The sequence below is a fragment of the Scleropages formosus genome, chromosome 2, assembly GCF_900964775.1.
Source record: "Scleropages formosus chromosome 2, fSclFor1.1, whole genome shotgun sequence".
In the NCBI taxonomy this organism is placed as follows: Eukaryota; Metazoa; Chordata; class Actinopteri; order Osteoglossiformes; family Osteoglossidae; genus Scleropages; species Scleropages formosus.
Window position 1 is genome coordinate 43,461,467 of NC_041807.1, and position 16,282 is coordinate 43,477,748.

At 44.8% G+C, this 16,282-nt stretch overlaps 1 protein-coding gene across 3 annotated transcripts; it reads left to right on the forward strand.

The window, feature by feature from the left end:
- Positions 1-461: 461 nt before the first annotated feature.
- Positions 462-15,793, forward strand: LOC108931251 (bcl-2 homologous antagonist/killer-like). Of its 3 annotated transcripts, none has more exons than XM_018746916.2 (6): positions 462-793; positions 7,638-7,739; positions 10,510-10,645; positions 11,082-11,225; positions 13,398-13,578; positions 13,687-15,793. In XM_018746916.2, the coding sequence occupies exons 2-6, from the start codon at positions 7,661-7,663 to the stop codon at positions 13,789-13,791; spliced, it is 645 nt and encodes a 214-aa protein (XP_018602432.1). In that variant the 5' UTR covers positions 462-793; positions 7,638-7,660; the 3' UTR covers positions 13,792-15,793. The 3 variants fall into 3 exon arrangements, with proteins under 3 accessions (XP_018602432.1, XP_018602433.1, XP_029105647.1); XM_018746917.2 differs by having other exon boundaries at positions 462-788; XM_029249814.1 differs by having other exon boundaries at positions 463-793; positions 13,398-13,769.
- The last annotated feature ends 489 nt before the right edge of the window (positions 15,794-16,282 follow it).

Genomic DNA, 16,282 nt, shown 5'->3' on the forward strand with positions numbered 1-16,282 from the left:
ATGGTAATACCTGGTAAGAGGCCAGGGGACCGCCCCTCTTGAGCTACTGGAGTTGCTGGGTAACTTTAATTATTTATGCTTTTCAGCCTTGGGGTTAGTCTTTAGTGTTTAAGATCCCGTCAAGCAGCGTTTATTGACTTCTGCATCAGTTGTTTTTTATTGATATTACTGCAGTATTTGCATGACGGTTTTCGGAATTTTTTATTTATTTATTTATTCAAAAGAAATATTAAACGGCTGAATGCAGATGAGTGGAGAAATTTTACCTGTGGAGAGGGACACTGGTAACAGACACTAGAAAGTTCTGGCAATCAACAATCCATTCCGATCTCAAAACTAAGCTCGCCGCGGCTCAGGCACTGCCGTCGTCGCCATCAGTCAGTGTAATTACTGAGCCCAGCGGTGAACCACTCTTGTACATAATGCGCAGTGTAGTACGCTGTACGGTACAGCAGAGTACAGAAGTCTCGTCCGATTTTGGGCTTGATTGGGAGGCGGGAACACGGACTCTTCCCACAGGCCCTTTCGCCACAGTTCGGTTCTCACTGCTAGCCCTGTGACGTAGGCAGCACGTTCACTCACTCGCGCGCGCGCGCGCGCGCCCTCGCTCCACCGTACGGCGGCGCCTGGTGTTCAGACGGCGCTCGGGTCACGGCGGGAATCCCGGCGAGCGCGAGTTCCGGTTCGCCACGCGGAAGTGCAACGGTGGAGGTTCGTCGTGCAGCTTGGTACCCCTTGCTTTTTGACGTCCTCAAAGTTCACTGCTGTTGAAAGGCGGCACTCCGAAGGTGAGGTGAGTCGCACTCGAGTGATTTACATTTACTTGAAGTTTTTCCTGAAGGCGAAGCGCTTCGAGTTCGAACGGTAGTAGAGCCTCAGGTCGGAACGCTCTTTTCCTGCTGAGGAATTGGGCGAATTTGTAGCCGCCATGATGATGATTGTGTTCGCGGGAGGTCCCGTTCCGCCAGCCATCATGTAGTACCGTTAAATTATGCGTCGTAAATACGCCTTTGTGCGGCACAGCCCACCTCGTGTTTTGTTCCGTGGAGCCGGTGTGTGGCCTGTCCAGGATTGTCGCTCCTCCGTGCTGCTCGGAAACCGCCGGGTGTTTCTGCGGCCTCCATGAGTCAGAGTGAGTCTGCCCGCCTCAGTCAGTCAGTGCCCGCCTGCTGCGCACTTGACTCTTGAGCACAGAGAGAGAGGTGTCTGACTGACTTACTGACTGCGAGCTGCCAACAACGACGACTACTACTAGTTACTCTGCGGTGCTGGTGTTCCGTCATGCCATGCCATGGTGCCCTGCCCTACTAGCTCTGTACTACTCTGTTGTACTCTGGTACCCTAGCCTAGGCTAGCTACTAGTACTCTCTGGTCTGGTACTCTGCCATACTGCCTGGTACCCTGCCCTGCTTAGCTTTTGTACTCTGGTGGTACCCTGCCCTACTACTAGCTCTGTAGACTGTGGTACCCTGTCGTCCTACTCTGTTCAAGTTGTTATTCCTCTATACAGCTATAATAATACAGTGGAACGAAATGTCGTTTCTCCAGAGACCACGGTGCAACGCAGAACAGAGCAGTAAATAAACACACACAGGACTGAGGACAGGATGTGGATGCGGACATGGGCTGTGAACTCTAACAGCGTATGGAGTCATGCTGGGTTTGCTGATTGACGGTGCCAGGTGAACGTTAGGAGGCAGCAGGGTGTTGAGTAATCTGACTGCCTCAGGGAAGAAACTGTTTTGCGGAGTCTGCTGGTGGTGGTGGTGGCACGGATGCTCTTGTACCTCCTGCCACATGGCAAAGGGCGAAGAGTCCCATGAGAGGGGTCATCCACATGCTGGTGGCTTTATGGATGCAGTGGTTTTTGTATGAGGTGTCGATGGTGGGTAGAGGGACTCCGATGAGCTTTTCAGCTATTCTTACAACTCGCTTGTAGGGTCTTGCTCTGTTGTACCCTGCTCTACTTTGTCGTACTCTTGTACCCTGCCGTACACTCAGTTTTACTTTGGACCACGGAACGTCAATTCAATTCAGTGTATTTTTATGGAGCGCTCTTCTCACGCAGTGACACGGAGCGCTTTAACACAGGCATAAGGCAAGAAAAACAAACGCATCAGATAAAGAAACAAAGAAGACAGTTGACTACCAACTATCATAAAGCTTTTATAGAGCTATAAGTATGCCTACTGGCCACGGAGGAAAGGAAAAAAAACTCCTAACTGAAAATTGAGAGGGGGGGAAAAAAAAAACCTCTGGGTGGCCAGTGACTGCCCCCCTGGGCATTCTAGATTAAGTAGCAATTCTAAGACAGTTTACAAGTAGTAATCATATTGTTGCTATATGGTAGCTTGATTCCGCAGCTCAGCATGGTACATCTCGTCCATCATGGCAATTGGTCATCGTCTTCAGTCAGCATGGGATTCATCTGTGACCACCGGCCTCTTCAAGTCTCATGTAGGGAGACAGCCCTCCTCTACATCAGAGGTTTGAAGCCAAGCCTCCTGGAATAATGTCTGTAAATACATTCAGAGAAGATACTGCACATCGTTCATTGCACTGAAACTTGAGTGCTTCCATACAAAATGAGGTGAGACATGGTAACAGCACAGTAAAATGTTTATTTTATTTCTAAACTTTAAATAGTTTAGACCTGTGCTTCGTGGGATCCCTGGCACTCCATGTACCTAAGGTACCAATGAGTCCCTGACTTGGGGTATAAAGCTTTAGAGTACATTTCCCTACATTTCCTCAGTGTGCACTAGGTTACTGTGGAGTACAGTCCTCCCCCACGTTACAAATGGAATGCTTGCCTACAGCAAGTGCTCATTCGATCGAGCACTTGCAAGACCTGGTCACTCAAGCCTTGAGGGTCTCAAAGCGCATCTCTTCTGTACTTCTGTGTGCTCAATAGAAATGTACTGTATTGTTTAAAAAAGCTATATTCATCCTCTTGTGTAATGAATGTGCATTTATACAGTGATATGAGACAAATTGTACTCAAATCAACATGTCTGCACTTCTGAATTATTTTCTGAGCTGTATGATCACTTTGGACTAAAGCATCTGCTAAATGAATGTGTGTAAAAAATGTCTAATGCGTTCCTGGAAAAATCTTTTGTAAGGCAAACTCTTGTAACTCAGAGATGTAATTAGGGGCAGCATGGTGGCACGGTGAGTAGTGCGTGCTGTGTGGTGTTGTCTACCTGCACATTGGCATTCAGGTGTAGGACACCCCCCCAAGAGCCCTCATCATCTTCCCTGCCAAATGGTCAATGAGCTGAGTTGGCTCACACTGAAAGGACACCCGTGAGTATTTGAAGGAAATGTCTTGGAAACAAACACTGAAAGGATACCTGTTGCTCCGGTGCTCTCCTAGTGTTTCTTTGTCCTATTATGCTGTGGTGTGAAGACACATTAATTGTTTAATATTAACCCTTTCATACAGCTGAGTAATTTTTACTGGAGCAGTTCAGGGTAAGTACTTTACTCAGGGGTACTACAGTGAGAGGTAGCTTTCAAAATGGGACTTCTGAGTCCAAAGGAGGCTCCTCTAGCTGCATCTCAGCGTTTCTGACACTTCTGTCCACTAGTATCGTCCACTTTCTCCCCCCTTTCCCCCCATTGGATATCATACACTCTTACTTGGTTAATGTGGATTAAGACCCACATTTCACATGAATGTTAATAATGTAATTGTAAGTGTTTGGGCTCTGTACGTCAAACCTTTGTTTTAGTTTTTGGCTACTTGGTTTTGGAAGGGCTGAGTTTTGTGCAGTAACTGTAATAAGTGGAAGACATTAAGTGTGTTTTCCAGCTGTGTCTGTCATGTCTTGTGTCCTAGACCAGTCGAACAAGCGCTCTCCTTTTTGGGCAATTTTGGGTGTACTTATTCTCACACTTCTAGTGAATGAAAGGTTTCCTGGTGTTCCTTGCGGTCTTCTCCTCTTCATGCAGAGTAGCGCTGCTGTATCACAGCGCCTGTGTGGTGCAAGAGAACGTGGGTTTGATCCCCGCTCTGTGTGTGGAGTTTGTGTTCTCTCCGTGTATGCTTGGGTTTCCTCCTGGTGCTCTGGTTTCCTCCCACAGTCCAAAGACATGTTGTTCAGGTTCACTCATAATGTGTGAGTGAGAGAGAGTGTGTTCCACTGATGTATGGATGAGTGAGGCATTGCAAATCGTGTATCTAGTAGCGTAAGTCACCTTGGTGAATAAGGTGTGTGGCCTGATAATGCTACATAGAGTTCACTGGAAGTCGCTTTGGAGGAATAGTCTGCTAAATAAATAAATGTCAATGTAAATATAATGCAGACAGCCACATAAAGGTGCCTAGGTTGACCTACCTGTCATAGGTAGGATGTTATGGTGGTGGTGGTGGTGATGATGATGATGACAGCGTGTTATGGAAAGCCTAATTGAGATAACCTGTGACGAGAGGGTTTTATGTAAATGTGGCTGGAGCTCGTATGCAGTATGGAAACAAAACTAGGGCCCCAGGGGATTCTGCAGGATGGCACGTCAGAACTGGACTCCTTGTGGCCACACTGAAGGGTATAATTTAAAACAAACTTTATTCATATGAACAGGTGATGTTACAAAGGTGAGAATGAAATGGAAAGAAACGTGGCGTTACTGTCACGTGGCAGTGTTCTTGTACTGGCACCTGTCTGAACAGTTGGCCTTTGTGGTTGCTGTCTGTATTTTAGCGCATTCCGTGTTTCGGGACATTTCACTTTGTAAACCGTTACCTCTGAATACACTATATCGCACACTTGTAGAAACTTGTTTTTAAAATTAATAACGAATGCTCAATCTGCTGTGAGATAACATCAGTAGTTGCTGCAAGGTATTGTATCTGCCTTATTTGGGTGTCCAGCAGCCATTGTATTTTGTTTACAAAACTTTGTGCATGATTCAGTGTATGGTTTTGTAGTGTTTATATTATGATTCTATATTAGTATTAACATGAAAAATGTGTGAAATTAGTTTGAAAAAAGCTCTTATACAACATAGCATTCATGAATGTTTGTTTATTCAATTTAATTCTGTTTATAGAGGGCCCTCCTCACACAGTGACCCAGTGCTGAACAAAGGGATAAGACAAACAAGATAGTTGACTGTATACTAGAGTAATACATTATCCATGCAGTTATATGTCTACTGGCTATGGGGGAAAGGAACATAACTCCCAACTGAAATTGAAGGGAAAAAACCTTGTATTTTCTCTGAGATGTACTTCGCTTTAGAGAAAAGCATCTGCTAATTAAATAAATGTAAATGTACATACAATTTGTGCATTACATTATGAGAGAGAGACATAGTTGTAGATGTGATTCTTAAGTACAGTTGGTTTGTTTCCACTTTATGCACCAATGTTTATTGCACGAGTAGGTGCATAAAACTCATAATAGACGATTCCTGATCACCTTCCTACAATTTTTTTTTTTTTTTTTTTTTTTTTTTTTTTTAAATAAAGTTACACAGACGGGGGGGGGGGCACGGTGGCGCAGTGGATTGGACCGGGTCCTGCTCTCTGGTGGGTCTGGGGTTCGAGTCCCGCTTGGGGTGCCTTGCGACGGACTGGCGTGCTGTCTTGGGTGTGTCCCCTCCCCCACCAGCCTTGCGCCCTGTGTTGCCGGGTAGGCTCCGGCTCCCCGCGACCCCAGATGGGGCAAGTGGTTCAGACTGTGTGTGTGTGTGTGTGTGTGTGTGTGTGTGTGTGTGTGTGTGTGTGTGAGAGAGAGTTACACAAACATTTACGTACAGTACAGGAGTAGTAGCTGTGTAAAGGCTTATCTGGGCATGATCATTTATACCATACGTGAGCTTGAGAGATCATGGGCAAAGTGAGTCCGGAAGAGATGAGTTTTCAGATACTTCTTAAATGTGAACAGAGTTTTAGCAGTTCTGAGTGAGAGGGGAAGGTCATTTCATCACAAGGGAGCCAAAACCAAGAACCCCCGTGCTTTACTTTTTGTGCGTGAAACCACCAAGCGGGCAGAAGTAGATGAGCGAAGGGGTCTGGTTGGGGTGTAGCGGTTGATCAAGTCTTGCAAGTATCTGGGAGCAGTTCTATTGATGCATTTATAGGCAATAACCAAGGTCTTAAATTTGATCCAGGCAGCTATAGGAAGCCAGTGCAGAGAAACAAATAGAGGAGATATATGGGAATGTTTTGGCAAGTCAAACACAACTCATGCAGCAGCATTCTCTTTCAGCTGCAGAGGTTTGATGGCAGAAGAATATTTATACTCTAGTGTTTGTATACTCTCTAAATATGTTATTTATTCTGTAATTCTGTCAGCTGTTTGTCTGGAAATACTGGAGACACCTAGAAACAGAGCAAATTCCTTGTGTGTGTTGGCACACTGGCCAATAAAACTCATTCTGATTCTGATATGCTAGTGAACATGTAAATTTTTAGCCGGGATTTAAAGACTGAGACAGATGGGGCATTTCTGACAGTAACTGGTAGACTATTCCACAGTTTAGGGAGTCTATAGCTAAAGCACTCCCTCCTACTGAGATCTTATTGATCACAGGTACTTTAAGGTAACCCACATCTAAAGAATGAAAAGTTTTATATATCCTTATGGTTTGTATAACACAGTACAGATGGTGTCTTATACTTATGATGCCATCAGTACAAAACTGTCATGAGCCAAAGACTGCTGTACTATAATTTTTTTTTAAACTGTAGTTTTGCATATCTCCAAAGGTCCCTGGTGTGTGTGTGTGTGTGTGTGTGTGTGTGTGTGTGTGTGTGTGAGAGAGAGAGAGAGAGACCTGGATACATCCGAGAAAGTATGTGGCTGTATAAATGGGTTCAGTTACTACAGTAGACTGTTGTGTAGCTTGAGTGTGTCAGTTTGTGCTTGTGTATGGTACGTAGGGAGTAACAGTGTTGTTTACAAATTATGTAATGCTCTTTTTGTTTCGTGACCCCTGAAGCTTTGATTACAGTTACATTTATTTACTTAGCATATGCTTTTCTCCAAAGCGACTTCCAGTGAACTCTGTGTAGTGTTATCAGCCCACACACTTATTCACCAAGGTGACTTACACTGCTAGATACACTATGTACAATGGCTCACTCATCCATATATCAGTGGAACACTCTCTGTTACTCATACACAATGGGGGAACCTGAACAGCATGTCTTTGGACTGTGGGAGGAAACCAGAGCACCTGGAGGAAACCCACGCAGACATGGGGAGAACATGCAAACGCCACACAGACTGCGCGGGGATCGAGCCCACATTCTCTCGCACCACCCAGGCACTGTGAGACAGCAGCGCTACTGCTTTTTACACATGTCCTTTGTTTTATACACCATGGTAAAGGATTTGCGATGCCTTGAACCGAAATAGAAGTACAGGGCATACAACAAACCGTGTTGATGAATGAGTGAATACATGAGTGACAATAGTGTCCTGATGCCTGATACTCAGCATCACTGATCATCTTTATCAAAACACTATCTCAGTGGCTGTGAGTCCTCATTTTGAATAAATAATTCAAGTAGGGTATTATAAATCTTAGCTCTATTTTCTTGTACCAGCAGTGGCAGATGGGGATGCCATCATTACAGCTGTGTGCTTTTTTTTTTTTTTTTTTTTTTTTTTTTTTTTTGGTAGGGGAGACCTGACTGGGTGGAGCCATGGCAACAGGGGGTGGAGATGACCCCTTAAAGCCCAGTGAGAGGGGGTCCAGCAAGGATCATGAGCACCCAAACACTGGTAAGACCTCTCTCTGGTGTGTTTCTAACCATGTCACTAAATTAATATCCTGTCTGGTCAAGGAAAAGAGCTGCGCATTTGGGAACTGCTCTTTTCAAATAAGCTATAATGAAACCTTTCAATCAGATTTATGTGAGCTGACCAGTGTTACTCCAGTAATTGGTGGTCATTCTCCAAAACTTTTCAGAAAGATGTAATCTATGTTTGGGTTTTTTTGTGGAATTTAGGGTTGAAACATGAAATAAATCGTACTCGTGTGTTTTTGGTTGTGCCACATTGAGTGATTTGGTGGTTTATGCAAAATCAAGCTCTGATGCAATTGTAATTCTTATATGACAGTTTAAGTGGACCTGTGCATTAAAGAGAACACTTTTCTGGAAAAGCAGGTGGTGTGAAGGGCAGTGTGTTGGAAGTAGTGCCAAGAAAGGTGTGCGCAAGGCGGCGGTTCTGTGAGGCGGGTCGGTTTGAAGCCCTGTGTCAGTGGGACGTTCTTTGACTGCTGTGCGAGGTTTTAGTGGCCGCTCCGCTTGCTGTGGGTTCCTAGCTGTGTTTAGCAGTGCAAAGCTGAGCACACCTCTGTCATGCAGGAGCAACGGGCTGCAGCTCACGTGCCATATATGGCAGTCTTCTTGGCAGCTGTCTCCAGCTTGCGCTAGTCCACAGGCGCTCACGCACTCCCTCTGTTTGTGGTGCTCTGAAATATGCGCCCACATACAGAGTGCAAACGGAGCTCCGTCATCTGCCACCACAGGGGTCTGAACAACAAGGAAATCTTGTTCCAACATTTCTAGTGTTTCAGAAATTGATAGTGTGCAGATAGTTTGTTGGCAACATTAAATGTGTATACAGCCTGTTTTCTACTTGAGTAACCTGCAGTGTCCTTTTTGACGTTGTGTGACAGGCTCTTGGAAAGGAACACGGTCATTGCAGGTCATCAAGTCATACTGTGACAGCTACCTTGTTCTCTTTCCTCATTTGAGATGAAGATAGACAATCTGATTTTCCTGCAGATATTAATGATCAGATGTGCTCTTTGGTGTCCAGAAAGTATGTCTTGGGTCACACTTGGTGGCCTCACACTGAAGCTGCTCACTGAGATGTGAGGTCTGAGCAGTTAACATGTGCACTGTGCTCAACCTGAGAACAGTACTAGTTAAGGTACTGGAGCAGCTTTTTCCATGCACCGTGAGCCCTCAGGAATGACACTGCATCTCGTGTTCTAACAGAATAAAACCTTAGGGCAGATTACATACTAATGACGTTGATGATGATAATGTGGTAGTGTAAGTGGAGCTGCTGGTGGCGTAGTGGTTGAAGTTGCCACGTTACAGTCAAAGGACCTGGGTTTCTGATAGATCGGTGCAAGCAGCTTAGTGTGCAAAGTTGCCATTGTATGTCTCCTTGGAGGAATGTGTGCGAAGTGAATAAGAAAAATAACACAGGGTCCGTGCTGATATCCAGCCCTTCCTGCTGCTGTTCCTCTTTATCAGCACAGGACTCCATCACATTGTGCACTTTCAGGGTCTTTCCTTGCTTTGGAAAGGTGAAATCAGGCTTCCTCTGACCACTCAAGCTTTATTTACATATAAAAAAGGAAAAATGTGAGTCAGTGTTGTGTGAAATGAGTGAATTGAAATGGCCACATATACCTCTTACTTAGGGTAGCATTCCTGCTCCTTGTGGAACTTGGCCTCAACGGCAGTGTGACTAACCCTCATTTAGGCCTCCTGCACTGGCATTTACACTGTGGCTTTTACACGTGTGGTGAGGACTTTGAGTTCGCTGGACTTTGGCATAATTTGGCAGTTATGACACCACAGGTGAGCTTGATAAACGATAGCATGGGTGGTACATGAATACACACACCCGTGCCGACATATTGTTAACACCCCAGTGTGTGTCTGCATTGTAGGGGACACTGCTGTTGCACGTGGCGTGTGTGTCGAGTCACTTTATCACGGAGTCACTGCACACATTCCAGACTGGAGGTTCCAAATTTAAATTCCCATTGGTTTAGAGTGAAAATGGAGTGTGTGATATGTGCTGTTTTTGGTTTTTCCAACTGGGCATGTGCAGAGCAGTTCAGAGTCCACAGGTGTAAGGTAAATGTTCATATGTATCTCAAAAAAAAAAAAAAAAACTACTAGGAAGGTGATTAGGAATAGGCAATATTCTGGTAAAGTTTTATGCAGCTACTTGTGTGATTAACATCAGTGCATATGGCGAGGGAAACTAACTGTACTTAAGAGTCACACATCTGCAGCTATGTCTTTTTCTCCTAATGTAATAGACATATTGTATTTTCTATGAGATGTATGTCGCTTTTGAGAAAAGCATTTGCTAATTGAATACATGTAAATGTAAACGCACACACTGCACACAGCAGGGATGTCTTCTTAAGTCCTCTTGGAGGTACACTTGATAAATGAGTTGTCACTGTGACACAATCCTGTGCAGATGTTCTTAATGACTCCTGCTCCAGGCATGGTGTTTTGCTCAGTTTAATTCTCTATGAAGGTTGTTCCTTGCTGCTCGGACTCTCGGGTAATACATCGGCCCTTTAGCCAGTCCTTACACAGGGCTCCTCAAGCCTGCTCTTTATTGCGGTTATCTTTTATGTTTCCCCCATCCTCCCCTTTCTGCATTGTTCACAAACCACCCAGTGGCATCCCCATGTGGGCTTTGGTGGGTCCTGCCATGTGCTCACTCTCTGACTTTAGAGCTGTGAAAACATGTAATACACCTGTAACATGTCTGCTCCCCCAACCAGAAGAGGACGTGCTGGAGGACACAGCGGAGGTTTTCTACAGCTACGTGCGGTACCGATACCACCAGGAAATGGAGCAGGGCGAGCAGCAGCCGCCGCCTGACCCTGAGATTATGGCACTGCAGCCCAACGAGAGAAAGTGAGCAGAGAAACGCCTGCCGCATGCATGCACGTACTTAGAGCTCTCCAGTACAGGTACCATAAGTTCCAGATCCCCTTATGTTGTATCATAAGAAACACATGGATCTATAAAAAATTATTGTGCATTGCTACATTGTGCAATAGGATTTCATCATATTTTTGCTAATTTTGCATATTATTCATGTTAAAATGCCACTAATGTAGAATAATATAAATACAGTGCAAGAACTGCATTGCCTTGCTCTCCGGTACTTCTCTTCTGGGCAAAATTGCGGACATTTTCACTGGAGGCTCCGTATTTCTGACATGTTTGCTCATGCCTGTGTGTACGTGTGCTGACTGTGAGCGGAAGGCGAGCGGTCCTCCTGCATACAGTTGTCGGCTGAGCACGGTTCCCTCAGGCTGCTCTCTCAGCCCACTGATTCTCCCTGTAGCCCTATGTGCCGTGTGGGACAGCAGCTGGCCATCATTGGTGACGACATCAACCGGCGCTATGACCTGAACTTCACACGCATGCTGTCACAGCTGGCGCTCACACCAGACAATGCCTACGAGTACTTCTGCAAGATCGCCAACAGGTTAGTGCTGGACCTGGGCTCACGTCTCCGGAACTTCCTGGCCTTCATCTGGGCTGTGTTGGCCTTGCGTTACCCAAGGCTCCTCCATACGATGGGTGTGTCTCCTCAACTGTGCGTTCTCTGCTCACTTTGACCTCTTTCTGTCTTCTCTCTCCTGCCTCCGCTGCTCTAGTGGGATGAAGGTGCAGGTAAATGCTCAGGTCAGACACATGTGGAGGAGCAGGGCTGAATGTAGCCCCACTCACTGTGAAACATGTTTTGTTACATCACATGGGAGGTGCTCAGCGTAGACACATGTCCAGCAGAAGTACTCCGGTGTGTCGTCTCAGACATGTCATGTGGCCTGCTGCTGTGTGAGGGGTGGAATTGACGCATTCGGATGGAACATCACCACCAACCTTACAAAATTAACACAAATTACAGTTCAGACTAGTGTCTCCAACTTACTCAGTCACCAAGTGTTACTCATCAGGTAGGTGCTGCTTGAGAAGTGCCATACTCCCTGATGGCTCTGTTTTAAATTGGCTATGCCTGGCATTAATTTGAAGTTCATGAATTACAAACATAATAAATTAGTAAGAGCATTTTCTTCAGCTTCATAATAATAGGTAGAAACTTTGTTGTGTAATCGTCCCATAGCAACTGGGGTGCAGTTTTAATTTGTAATGCCAGAAAATCCCTGACATTATTTTGCCATGACTATATGCTCATCTACACTTGTGAATGGTAAAGTTACATATTTTTTAAAGATAATTATTTTCCACTTGATTTATTTTTAATAGCATTTTCTTCACTTGTCTTTTCTAAAATTTGCCTGTAGGTGTGCTTGTATGACCTGTGTTTACTCTCCAAATAGTTGAAATGTGGGTCTCTCAGTTCAGATCACTTCCACAGTGTTTACAGGTTGTTTCTAGTGTTCCTGAGTTTCGGTCATCAATACATTTACATTTATTTATTTAGCAGATGCTTTTCTCCAAAGAGACTTCCAATGAGCTCTGTGTAGTGTTGTCAGCCCACACACCTTATTCACCAAGGTGACTTACACTGCTAGATACACTACTTGCAGTGGGTCACTCATCCATACATCAGTGGAACACACACACTCTATCATTCACACACTGTGGGTGAAGCTGAACAGCATGTCTTTGGACTGTGAGAGGAAACCAGAGCACGCGGAGCAAACCCATACAGACACGGGGAGAACATGCAAACTCCGCATAGACCCACGTCCTCTTGCACCACCTAGGCGCTGTGAGATGGCAGCGCTACTCACTGTGCCACTGTGCCACCGTGCCACCCCAATAACAAGATGGGCAATGTTATCAAGTGTGAAGAATTGCCTCTGAAGAGAAGTTTGTAGAGATGACTTGTTTTTATTCTCACTTTTAGTTTTAATTTGTATTCATTTGTAGCTCCAAGTTAATAAAAATGCTACAGATAATTTTCTGCCTAAGGCTGAGATTTTAAACAGTGAACAAGCAGGGTATCTGCATTGTTAATCATTAGTTTATTGTTAAAAGTGACTGGATTTACAAGCATGTCATGTTAATATAAAATTTCTGGTTCATAAGTTGAGCTGGTGTAAAGTCTGCAAAGAGAAAATGGCAACACAAGTCTTGAGTGGGGAATCAAGATAACAAAACAGCACATAATGTGTTTTGTGCATTTACATTTATTGGTTCACCAGATTCAGTAAAATGATTTGGAACATGGGTCTTAATTCTGGATTTAAAGGCTAGAGCAGTTCTGACATTCTGGACTTGGATTTCAATTTGTTCTCTTTTTGACTTAAGGTGGGAGTTTTGCATGTTCTATGGAAAAGAATTCGAATCTTTCTGACCTCGCGTTTTTCTCATTTAAATGAACGTCAGAGTTTATTGTACAGGAATTCACTTTAAAAGCGGATCTTCATAACAAATCAGGCCTGTGTCAGGGAGCCCGTATCTGTGAGTGGGAAGGATCAGCTCGCATCCCTCTCGTTTAGCTGCTGGTTCCTTCCACCCCTCAAACAGTGCAGTCATGTAGACTCTTCACCAGCTTGTGCCCCTGTGACCGCTGTGTAGTTCGTACTCATGGTGCCGGATATTGGACGAGAAGTCTGTGGACATTACAGCCACTACTGGTATCCTCCTGCAGTGGGTGCTATCTGAGCCTGTCTTTGTCTCCTCCCAGCCTGTTTGACTCGGGGATCAACTGGGGGCGTGTTATAGCGCTGCTCAGCTTTGGATACCGCATGGCGCTGCACGTCTTCCAGCAGGGCATCACCGGCTTCCTGTCCAGCATCGTGCGCTTCATCTGTGACTTCCTGCTGCGCAACCGCATTGCACAGTGGATTGCACAGCAGGGCGGCTGGGTAAAAGAATCGGTGCACTGGTGTAAATGCTCCCCACCTACATTTATACACACTGCTCTTCAGTGACACATACTGACTCTATTTGCATCCTCTCTGATTCTTCCCCAGCTGGCTGCTCTGGACCTGGACAACGTCTATGTCAACTACATGCTGGCCCTGCTGGCCGTGCTGCTCCTCGGTCAGTTTGTCTACCGCAGGTTCTTTGGCTCCTAAGGGATTAGGAGTCAGGCAGCGTTCCAGGAGGTGAGGAGGCGGAGGTGGGGAGGTGTTTGAGGCGGCTGAGCGAGTGAAGAGCCAGATGTTCTCCACATGTTGTGCTGGTGACGTGTCACCTGCTCACCTCTACTTGACCTTGTCAGTGTCCTTCAGGCTCCAGACAGCATCTTGACACAGCTTCTCCCCAGCCTTCACAGATGTGAGGTAGCCCCAGCACCTCCCCTATCCCATCAGTACCACAGCTCCTGTGTGTCCCCCACATGGGTGGAGCCTTCATCTTAATCTCTGCCCCTATGGGGGACCTACCCCACCCACACCAGCTCCTCCCAGTGCCAACAATGGTCCCCTGTCTGCTCAAGGCCCAGCAGGGTGTGTCTCACTCTCAGGAAGAACTCTGGACACTTTGGCACTTTGGACAATGAAGTGGACTGCTTGGACCACTGTCTGGCCTGTCTGCAGTGGCCAGAACCATGCAGATCGGTCGGTCCACTTCCCTCCCAGTCCGGTGCATTAGGGCTGCACCCAGTGACTTTGGACCTAGGGATGGGGTGGTGTAACAAATTGGTGTTTTACTCTGGTATACTTTTATAAAGAGTTTTATTCCTGTTTGTTGTGAAACGTCTAGTCTCCACCACTACCTCACATAGTTGCTCTGTTGTTGTACTGTAGTAAAATGCTTTAATATGTGAGGGCATTTAGGATCTTGTTCTTTTTGTGGAGAAAAGTCAGATTTATCATTTGATGGGTTTTTTTTTAAATAAACTATTTTTCTTCAATAATTTGAAAATGCAACGATCACTAAGTAGCTGCAGAGGGCTGTTATCTTTCCCTGCTTTAAAATTGGATGGACTGTATTTTTTGTTAGTCATTTCCCTTTTTCACATTAGCATTCAGTCTCTTTGACCTCACTATGGTTATTGGAAAAGAAGTTGTGCAATATTTGGATTTATTCAACAGAAATTAAATGAACTAAAATAAGAGCTTTTTTTTTTTTTTTTTTTTTTGAAGACCTGTAGAACTGTCCTTCAGAACCACCACTAATTCAGGGGCTTCTTGGTTCAGTGCGAACGTCCCCTGATGGGATCTTACTCGTTCTCTCTCTGAGACATGAAAAAATCCACTGGAACTTCTGAAAACTCTAAGGACTTGTGGGGATAGTGTTTTATTTATTGATTTTGGCACGAGGAGTTGAACATCTTTCCTTGTGTATTATTGTTTTGATCTAAACTCCATGATTGTAAGAATTCCAATGAGATATTTATATGTACTTTTCCTGTAAACAGGACATTACAATAATATCCTACCTGCTCTTTCCTGATTATATTAGTCTGGAAGGGGGGGGGGGGTGGTGGTATGTGGTGCTGCCCTGTTTGCAGTTCTTGACTATCATGTTTTTATTTACTGTTATTATAATGGTGTGGAATCCCTGCAGCATGAAAACAAGCAGAATTTAAGGCCTCAGTCATTTGGTTCTGAATGTTTATTGAACAGTTTTGTGTCTGGTGAATTCTGCCTGTTTCATTTGGCAGTTTCTCTCATTGTCCTACACAGCATTTTTTTTTTTTTTTTGAGCTGCTAGAACTGCTCCAGCTCTTTTATTCTGTTTATTCTCCTGGCTCATCTCCATGGAGGCTCAGTGCAGTTGTGCATAGATGTAACTAAGACTTGGTTTGAGCTGCCCTGGAAGCTGCCAGCCAGGGCCTGAACCTTTGTTCAGCCAGCTTGTGTCCATTGAGGCTCATTTTGGAAACATCCAGGGCAAAATGCCTTTTTACTAAAATGAACAGAAGTTGTGTAAAATGCAGTGATTTATAAGTGATAAATGAGCAATTTCTTCCCTGTGTCCTCCATCTTTACTTTTAAATGACCTTGTGTTCATCTTGAAGAAATGTATCTATTGTGTGGTTCTAAGGAAACAAATTTTGTGCTCAGGCACAAATGTCCCACTTGTTTTCAAAAGGTTTTTGTATCCAAATAAAATCGGATCCTGTTAAATGATGCTGGGTGTCCGTTGCTCAGTTTGTATCCATAGAGAGACATCTGGGATAATTTGAACTGGATGAAATTAGTGTCCTTTAGCAGACCCTTTTCTCTAAAGTGACTTCCAGTGAACTCTAGTGTTATCAGCCCACACACCTTATTCACCAAGGTGACTTACACTGCTAGATACACTACTTACAAAGGCTCACTCATCCATGTGGAACACTCTCTGTCACTCACACACAATGGGGGAACCTGAACAGCATATCTTTGGACTGTGGGAGGAAACCTATGCAAACTCCACACGCTGAGCGGGGATCGAGCCCACGTTTTCTCGCACCACCCAGGTGCTGTGAGACAGTAGTGCTACTCATTATGCCACTCAAATGAATTGATTTAATGTTAAAATTAAGGTTGACATATTTCTATACATGACGTTTTTCTAGCCAAAGCTAGAATAGCTGGATCTATGGCACTACAGGAGGAGGTGAGATCTGAACCTGGATCT

What these genes read in the sequence shown, in the direction of transcription:
- LOC108931251 (XM_018746916.2), top strand. Translation starts at nt 7,661, where the DNA reads ATGGCAACAGGGGGTGGAGATGACCCCTTAAAGCCCAGTGAGAGGGGG. An exon ending in TTCTGCAAGATCGCCAACAG is followed by an intron (nt 11,226 to 13,397) that starts GTTAGTGCTGGA and finishes GTCTCCTCCCAG; the next exon opens with CCTGTTTGACTCGGGGATCA. An exon ending in TTGCACAGCAGGGCGGCTGG is followed by an intron (nt 13,579 to 13,686) that starts GTAAAAGAATCG and finishes ATTCTTCCCCAG; the next exon opens with CTGGCTGCTCTGGACCTGGA.